The sequence below is a fragment of the Eublepharis macularius genome, chromosome 7, assembly GCF_028583425.1.
Source record: "Eublepharis macularius isolate TG4126 chromosome 7, MPM_Emac_v1.0, whole genome shotgun sequence".
In the NCBI taxonomy this organism is placed as follows: domain Eukaryota; kingdom Metazoa; phylum Chordata; class Lepidosauria; order Squamata; family Eublepharidae; genus Eublepharis; species Eublepharis macularius.
In genome coordinates this window covers 123,810,205-123,820,042 of record NC_072796.1, presented here as the reverse complement: position 1 = coordinate 123,820,042, position 9,838 = coordinate 123,810,205, and the positions used below count along the sequence as shown (strand labels likewise).

At 41.7% G+C, this 9,838-nt stretch overlaps 1 protein-coding gene across 2 annotated transcripts in view; it reads left to right on the top strand.

The window, feature by feature from the left end:
- The first annotated feature begins 636 nt into the window (after positions 1-636).
- Positions 637-9,838, top strand: part of TAF2 (TATA-box binding protein associated factor 2) — a 70,830-nt gene continuing 61,628 nt past the window's right edge. The window contains exons 1-3 of one of the 2 annotated variants that reach the window (XM_054985122.1): positions 637-1,875; positions 2,885-2,939; positions 6,081-6,241. In XM_054985122.1, coding sequence (XP_054841097.1) covers positions 1,820-1,875; positions 2,885-2,939; positions 6,081-6,241 — 272 coding nt within the window. In that variant the 5' untranslated portion in view covers positions 637-1,819. Of the gene's footprint in view, positions 1,876-2,884; positions 2,940-6,080; positions 6,242-9,838 lie in introns of those variants that run through there. The other variant, XM_054985121.1, reaches the window with a different exon arrangement.

Genomic DNA, 9,838 nt, shown 5'->3' with positions numbered 1-9,838 from the left:
GTTTATTATAAGGCATAGGATTGCACCGTAAACCTGTTAAAAGGCTGCAAGGTAAGACTCCCTGCTGTGACAGCTGCATCAGATTAACGGGTGCCAATTCCAGGGCTGGAAAATTCCTGGGGGTTCGGGGGTGGTGCCTGGAGAGGGCAGAATTTGGGGAAGCAGCTCAGCAGGAATGTGATGCCATAAGAGTCCATCCTCAAAAGCTGCCATTTCCACCAGGGGAAATCCCAGAGCTCTTCGAGCCTCAACTGGAAGTTGGCAGCCCTGCCACTTCCACCGTTCTAAGCCACAAATCAACCATTTGCTTCCCGCCCAGTGTTAAATCGCATTGCGCGTGCGCGCTTCTGTGCGAGAGGACCCGCCTGAGTTTCCATTGTGCGCATGCGCCTCAATACAATTTTTTAAAAATAAAATTCCTTTCCTTACTCTTCATTGCTTAGACTCCAGCCGTCTAAGATAACTCGTTCGACAACCGCGGTCTAAATTAAAGAACCGCAGATGACGACCGTTATAGACGTTGACCTTTCAACCGACGGAGGGAGGTCAAAGGTGACCAATAAAAACGAAAGCCTCTGAAGGCGTGGAGCTGATTGGAAGTGCGGGGAAAGGGTCGAGTGACGTCGGCGGCCCGTGTTCAGTGACCGGGAGGACGAGAGACTGGCTGAGGGACTTCCGTGGAGCCGGTGTGAGGGCCGGGAACGTTCCACCCAAGCGGCTTCATAGTGGACGAGGGTCCCTGGAGGAAGACGTGTCGTCCGGCCCCCAGCCTCGCTCCGCGCCTGAGCCGACCTGCCTCCAACCTGCCAGCGCCAGGGTTTTCCCTGAGGGGAAGCGACGCTGCTCCGAGGAGGGCAGCCGGCGCGTCCCTGCCAGTCCTGAAGAGTACAGCGCCGAGTGGAGGGCCGACGCTGCCTCAGAACCTCCTCACATTCCCCGGAGATGCCATTCAGCTAACTGCGCTGCCACACAGCCCCAACCCCTGCTATGAGCCACCCCAAAGCACACCTCTTCTGGGTAGCTTCCACAAGGAATTAGGCATACCCTCACTGTCAGTTCCATCCGCCCTGGAATCCTGGGTCTGAGTCAGATTAGGTCGTGCTGAGCGCATCTAAGTTGGTGTCCTCAGGTCCTGATGGGAGCACCAATAAAACCTCATCTAATTTTAAGGCTCTAGTAAGAAGGCACCCGTGTGTTAGATACCTTTAGACCAGCTTGGGAGCCTTGGCAGCAGTCTAGGTCTCTTCTCCAAAATCAAGTCCAAAGGATGGCCAACTGGTTATTATTAGTGCTCCCTTCTTCAAATAGGAACACCAACAATAACCTGTCTGTGTTCTAAGGGCAGTTCAACACTAGAAAGAGGCCCCTTTTGTACTATATTCTGCTCAAAGAAAGGACACACCAGTAGTTTGTTTTGAAAGCACATAAAGTGCCCATTTCTACTTTGATGAGAGTTCCAGAGGCTGGCTTATATAAATTCTCTTTCTAGCAATGCTTCTCTGCCTCATTAACTCAGTAGATGGTGTCATTGGTACTAGATGTATTTATCAATCTCCTAGTTTAATAGATCAATGTTTTCCAGATTTAGGGACATCCTTCAGAAAAAAAAATCAAGCATTCGTGCATTGAAGGCTGCATTTTTTGAGAGGGGGAGGGAATAACGGTGCCTCTGGATATGTCCAAGTGTGGGCTGTTCTAAGACTTGCTAATGAATGATCTGTAACAGGAAGAGGAATTCACGAAGAAAGGGAAAACACTTGAAAAGACTCCTCTTGAAGGTGGTGTGTATTTGATTCTCATCGATCCAGTGCTGCTATTCATGATGAACAGAAAGAAAGGAGACAAGGGGTTTGAGAGCCCGAGACCATATAAATTATAAGTATCTATGATAAATTTTTGTGTCTTGTGAGCATGGTTTGATGATTTTAAAGTATGTTAACTTTCCGGAACTAAAAAGCACTTGTTTATGAAAGACTGATGAGCTGAAAGATTGTGGGTAAACCATAGAGCTGCTGAAATTTCACTTTGACAAGCCATTTTTCAGTTCCACAAAGAAGTGGGAAACCATCTTTGTTTTGGGTACACATAAATAGACTTGGCTTAAGTTCCTGATCCAGACAGTCAAAATTAGCTTGATGTCTGAAAGTGGCATACAGCAGAGTCTGCAGATGAAGTGAACTAGATTTTTGGGGGGCAATTTATTACTGTTATGAATGTGGGGTTGGCTAGGATTAGCCCCTCTTAGTTCATTTTACAATAAAAATGAGTTGTTTCCTGTATTACTCAGCTGGTTTTACAAAGAGAGGTTTGCGATAAGATCAGAGCAGTTTATTATGTAGAATTGTTCATTATATAAAACATACTAGGGCTGCTGGGAGAGACTTTTTGCCGCACTCTAATTGTGCTGTTCAGGGGCAACAGAGCTATGAAATTATAAAATGGTCAACTGTCCATTTCTAATTGCCCTGCCAAAAAGGTGCCCTAGGGTTATTTCTTGTTATAACCATATATAAAATACATCATGGTATATGTAATGGTGTACTAGCAAACTTGTTACCCTTTTGGGGGGTCATGTAAGCAACATTAATGTTATGAATTGTTCTTTTCAAGAAAATAATATGTTATACTTACACACTTTTCATATGTTACAATTTCAGAGATGTTTATTATGGTATTTACTAATGCATTCACATACATTTGATAAGCTCTACTGAAAATACTGGTTCTCGGCAGTGGCTGAGGGGAAATAATTTTTTTCCAAGCACATAACCTACTATACTCATATGAGTGTGTATAGGGTAACACTACACTACCTTCTTTTCCAGTTGGGTTTGCCAAGATCCTTATTTTGAATTCTGTTTTTTTTCCCCCTTCTGCCCAGCACAACTCATCAGGTGGTCTGTATAAACAACATAAATTTCCAGAGAAAATCTGTTGTTGTAAGTATGTAACTTATGTCAAAACCCCTCTATTTATTATAGCTACCAAGGGATTAGTTTTTGGGGTTGTTGTAACTTTTATTTTATACCATGTATCTTGCTGAATTCCGGCTGATTCTTTCCTTCAGCTTTACTAACTGCATTTTTGTTATGCCATTAACAAAATCCTCATAGACAGGAAAATACTTAGAAGCATTGCTCTTTATCTGTCTGGTCTGGTCACCTGTTCCTGACCACCAAGCTGGTCTGCAGATGCTGAGTGTCTCAATCTCTGATCTGCGTGCTTTAGTGTGAAAATCTACCTAAGGCTAGCATTTAACAGTTATACAATTATTTTAACACATTTCTTCTTTGTATAAATAATGCAGTGACACAAAAAAGGATACAACAACAATAATGATAACATACTAGCCAATTAGCCCTAAATTTACATGTGCTTCTAATAATATATGATGCTACAACAAAAATCAGTAGCCAAGCCAACGAAGTGCTGAACAAATATTGATTGTGAATTCATGGAGAATTCAGGTTTCCAAAAAGTATATCTGATAAGCAGACTTTGAAGTGTCAGAGATCAGTATGCATCATTGAACATTATAAGAACAGATTAAGCATCACAAGGCATCCAAATTTTGTAGAGAGTGAAGCTGGATATGCCAAGAACTTTGTATTCCCATTTTTCCTGGTAATTATGTATTGTTTCTTTAAGGTGACTTCAGGACTGAGTACATAATTTTTTAAAAATTTTCAGAATATATCATAAAAAATGCAGGACTCTAATCTGGAGAGCTGAGTTTGATAACCCACTTCTATGCTTGAAGCCAGCTGGGTGACCTTAAGTCAGTCAGCTCTTTTGGAGCTCTCTCAGCTCCACCCACCTCACTGGGTGATAGTTGTGAGGATGATAATAACATATTTTTAAACTGCTCTGAGTGGGAAGAATGGTATATACATCTATTATTATTATCATCATCATCATCATCATCATCATCTTGGAACTTAAATATCCCTTAGAACTATCTGTAAGGCCCCTATTTTTAAAGCCTACATAGAGAGTGGTATTCAGGTGGGCCTCAGGAGGCAGTTCAACAGCTCCTGGGCCAATGCAGAGAAAGCAGCATTCCAGATTTTGTCATGTTATACTGCAGTTGGATGGTATTGGGAATAGGATTTATCTGATCCCAGCAGATATGCTGGCATATCCAGAAAAGTGCTCCTTAAAATATGTAATACCTAGGGTTTTTTCTTGATTGACAAAATTTTTATATCCCAAATTATTGACAAGTTCAAAGTGGCTTACAAATAGTGCTAAAGCAAGCAGCTTGAATTGATTTGGAAGTGAATAGGTACCCAGTGGAGTTGCCTCTGCGTGGGTCTTGTGTGTTGGTGCTGTTCCATGCTTGACTGGAAGCAGGCTGCTACATTCTGCACAAACCTCTGAATGCCTTTCATGGGCAGCCCCCTATAAGCTACTTTGCAGGGGTCAATTCTGAAGGTTAAAAAGGCAGGGATCGTTGCTAGATTCCTCCCTTGTAGAGAGAGCTATTGTAAACATGAATAGCTACATTCCTCCACTTTGTCTTAATTGACAATGGTGGCTTTCATGGTACATCTTCCTATTTTTCATGAGCTTTTTGTGTTCCCAGAGGCCCTTAATGTATTCCATATGCTCCATTTTATGTGCTTACTCTCAGGCTTCAAATGAGTGAATACCACCAGCAATGTTTACTGTTGTTTTGTTTTAGTTATAGTGAGGGAGGCATGAATTGTTCTGTTGTTTTTTTCAAATCTTGGGGTGAGAAATGGGTGTTCCAAGATAGCATTAGTCAGAATATTGGTTTAGCATGTAGTGTTGCCAACAGGCCTGGAGAATTATGTTCAGTTCTTATTATAGAGGCTTAATGGAGTATTATTTATTATCAACATATTATGCCTCTACTAAAGGGACAGGATGTTTATTTCCAGGTCTGTTGGTAACCCTACTAACAAGATCTGTATTGTCGTCTCTGACTGGCAGTGGAGCAGATCTCCAGGTCTTGTGTAGATGTCTCACATCTTCTGCTACGTGATCCTTTTGCCTGATTGAACCTGTGACCTCTTGCAGACAAAACAGATGTTCTGCCATTGAGCTGCAGCTCTTCCCAAAATGCTCACTTTGAATGGGACTTGAATGAACTTGAACATGGGATGTGATGTTACCGCAGCTGCTTACTGAACCCTGCAGATGAATGGGGAAGCTGAGTAACTTATACAGTAATGGGATAAATTTTGAAGTGCAGAAGGGAACAGCTTCATGTATACCAGTGTTCTGACCACAACACTATTTTTCTTCCCGTCACGCTGATTTTTTAATAAAAGCCTTCTAAAATACCTCAGCGCTTCTATGCAAAGCCATTATTTAAAGCAGTCAGTGCTTGCTAAACCTTACTATCCCACTGTTTACTTCCAGTCCAGTATATCTGCTACCCCCATCTCCACTGTCTTAATTGTAATGTTGTAAGTGCACACTTCATGACACACACAAACAATTGCAGTTCCATAAAGAAATGAATCCTCCAACACAAGCAGCATAAATAGTGCAAGAAGAATGGCAAAAAAGAATTGGTGTGGTATGTAGTGGATAGTGTGTTGGACTTGGACCAGGGAGAGCTCCTAGAATGACTTCCTAAAAGAAAAGTCAAAGCCAGAATATTTATTGAATCAATTGAATTTGTATCTGGCTCTTCCTGCAAGCAGACTCAGAGTGGATAATGTATTATATTCACACACACAAAACGCCCATAATATGAATAAAATCTAGCAAAACTACAAATACAATAAAACAATTCAAGATGCAGCGCTCAATATTGCACACCCCAGAGCATTCAAACCCCATGGGGTATGGATGGCCACCTGTTTAAATGGAAAGTACGCTCAGGAGAGCAGCTCAATGCTCCCCCACCCAGTAGGAGGCCAACTGGATAATTCACCCTTTGGTTTGTTTAGGACTTCCGGGTAGTACAGAATATTTTGTTTGTGTTTGTGTGCTGGTATTTGCTTTTATAAAAATAAGTCACTTTGGGCGCATGCTTTTTCTGAATTTGAAACACACACATTCCATAACATGCCTGTGCCTAATATTGTGGTTTTAAATCCATATAGGGTTATGTGGAGCTGACAATATTTCCCACTGTGGCAAACCTGAATAGAATCAAGCTTAACAGTAAACAATGTAGGATATACAGAGTGAGAGTCAATGATTTGGAAGCAGCTTTTATTTATAATGACCCCACGCTTGAAGTTTGTCATAATGAATCAAAACAGTAAGTATATTTATTCTTAGTAGCTCCAGTTTCTGAAATCATTATCAGTATTTGTTGTGATCGGAATATAAATGACATAAAATCAAGTGCACTTTTCAAATATGAGATTAATTAGTACATTTCAAGGGTTTTTTCCCCCCTCAGAGCTCCGTGTGGTTGACATCTGATCTTGGTTATGAATTATTCAGACACACACACATTCACCCCAGGCTCCAGTTTTTAAGTAGTTGATTGATAAATGCACCAATTCAAATTTCTGTTGTGATCATTTTTCATTGATGAGTTACGGGTACATTTCTTTGCCTTTTATAGGGTGCATTAACCAGAACAAAACCTTAAACAAGTGTATCTCTAATTCATCAGTATTGATTACTATAATTCAGAATGAAAAAAGAGCATTAAATATGACCTTTGCTGTGTGGTATTTGAAAATATTTAAAACACACATTAAATCAAACCCTAGATCAACCTGACAAAACCTGATCAACTGAATGCCAACTGAAAATATTTCAGAATGTCTGAAGTGAAGTAGCTTTTTGGACCAACTCAGGGGGCAGTTCTGAAGCACTGGAGAAATTACAGGAAAAGCCACATTTCTTCCCTCCATTGTTCCCTCCCTTTGTAATGATGGGGCTGTCAATGGGGCTTGGTGTTCCAATCTTAATTGGTACTTCAGTATCTGTGGTGAGGTGCAGAAGCTTTCAGATACTTGGGTTCCAGGCCGTGAAAGTTAATACCAGCACTATGAACTCAACCCAGAAGTGAACTGATAAACATTGAAGCTCACACAGAACCCATTTTGCCTGCTTGTGTTGCCAAATACCATCTAAAGTGAGCCCCTGCATTCTGTAACAGTTGAAGTTTCTAAATTGTGGATGGCCCCACATTGAGCACATTACAAGAGTCAGTGGCAGCTTGAACAGCTCTTTTGGAGCTCTGGTGTGGGTGGAGGAGGGATGGGAATCCATGACCCTCCCCTCCTGGAGGAAAGTAGGGCAGGAGGTGGAGCAGCAGTGAGTGAGAGGGCAGCAGAGCAAAGGGGCACAAAGTGCCGAGGGAGGTTCTGCTAGTCCATGGCAGGACTCAGAGAATGGTGTGAGCTGTGAGGTCAACGGGGAATAGGAGGCAGCAGGCAGAGAGGCTGGGAGAGGAACCATTTGGGAGCATGGGGAGCCATGAGGGCATGGACCAAGGGAGGTGGTCTCTCCCCCCCCCCCCGGGGCCTGGAAAGAAAAAGAAAGCCAATCTGCAGCTGCGTTTACTGGATTAAACCAAATAAACTTGGTTTAATCCATCCCATTGGTATCCACCTTCTCAGATCTGATCTGGCATCCTCTATTAAGAACATAAAAGAAGCCATGTTGGATCAGGCCAGTGGCCCATCCAGTCCAACACTCTGTGTCTCACAGTGGCCAAGAAAACCAGTTGTCATCAGGAGGTCTGCCAGTGGAGAAGGGACACTAGAAGCCCTCCCACTGATTGCCCCCCCCCAAAACACCAAGAATACAGAGCATCACTGCCCTAGACAGAGTTCCATCTATACCTTGTGGCTAATAGCCACTGATGGACCTCTGCCAGCATAGCCAGATGGGCATAAATCCAGCTCATTGACTGGTATATAAATGCCAGATCACGCACCCATAACAAGAAGCACAACAATATTGCCTTATAAAGGGGATGGAGTGAAAGATGATTGTGCAGTCTATTTGAGCCTTTAATTTTCCCAAGAGTCATTCTGATTTCCTAAGCATAGATGTTCTTAATTGGAAGTTGCATTTAGCTCCAAGTTGGATAAAAATTATTAACAGCAAAAAAGAATGTTTATTTAGGTAGATTGCTTCACGGTCACAGGATTATAGGATAAGGCCTTTTATGGATTAAACATTCATTGAACAACTGGAAGCAGAGAGCAGGAATAAATGGAGAATTCTCAAAATGGTGGGAAGTGAGCAGTGGGGTCCACAAGGATCGGTGCTGAGACTGGTGCTGTTTACATTTGTTCATAAGTGGCTTGGAAATAGGGGTGAGCTGTCTCATGGCTAAATGCTCAGTTGAGAAACTATTCAGGAAGGTAAAAATCAAGGTGGGTTATGAAGAGCTCCAGGGGAATCTCTTTAATTTGGGTGAACAGACAACTGTGAATGAAGCTCAGAGTCAGTAAGTACAAGGTGATAAATGTAGGAGCAAAAAAGCCTGACATTAAATATATGTTGCTAAAGTCTGAACTGGCTGAGACCAAAGCTGTAAGAGGTCTTGAGGTTGTAGTGGATAGCTTGTTGAACGTGTCAGCTCCGTTTGTGGCAGCACTGAAAACAGCAAACTCTTGTGGTGGGGTTTATTAGGAAAGGGCTTGAAAAAAACCTCCCACTATTGTAAGACTCTTGTATAGAGCTGTGGTAGAATTAGAGTCATGGAGGATAGTTCAGCAACGGCTACTGACCATAGTGACTAAAGGGAACTTTCATATAGAAAGGCAGTAAACCTCTGGCTACCAGAGCTAGGAAGCAGCTTTGGAAGAAGACGTTGGTTGCTGTCTGAAACAGGATACTGGAATAGATGGACAACTGGGCTGATCCGGCAAAGTATACGCTTGTGTGCTTAAGGAGCGCAGGCCCACTCTCTGTCACAGTTAGGCTAGGGACAACTCTGTCAGCAGCTTATCCTTTAACATCATTAGAATATTTACAGCTAGGTTTAAAACAACATAGTGCATGTAGACTGAAGATACTGAAAAGCTTGCAAGGGCGCAAACTTAAAGCGCTCCCCCGCACCACTTGCAAGTGGCGAATCTTTACAGAGCATACCAAAGCGGTTTAAATACCCGAATCCTGAAGCAGCTTGCCACTTCAGGATTCGGGTTAATCCGGAATGTTTTCCCGCTTCGGTTAAATTTTGGTTAAAATTTATGGTTAAATTTACAGGTTACAGAATAAAACTCAGAGTCAACTCAAAAATAGTAATCCGTGAATAACAAGTATGAACAAAGCATTATGTTTGATGGTAATAGTCCAATATCACATTATTTCTTCAAAAATATGTCTGGAAATATGTCATCCAAGCCAGAGGGTCACAAAGGTCTTTATTAGAGTTTAAAATAAATGTATATATGGCAGAGGGATACAAGTCCAGGTGAGGATTCTACCAATACAACCATTTATGTTCCATGTAAAGAGGGCAAACACAGCCGTAAAGCATCTCATTTATCATATTGGTACTCTAAATAGGTTCCTCTTATAGCGTCACATAGTTTAAACTGTACCAATCCACATGAGTGAAAAAGAACAAAATAAAGAATGGTTTCTGTGGAACAGTAGCTTCCCTTTTAAGGAGTCTAGCTTTCATTCCATAAATTGTGGTTTATTCCTGTCTGTGAATCCACTGGTATTTAGTATCTAACCACAAGTTCCCTCTAAACAGAGACATTCAGAAAAAGCTGTCCCTTGGTAACAATCACAGGCATAAAATTCCTGTATCAGATTTACTTTAAAGTACTTTGAAACAGGTATCCCTGAAGCTAACATTGAAGTGTTATTTTTTAAATTTCTGTTTGCCAATTATGTGACATTGTTTATTTTATTAACTTCATTGATATAATCA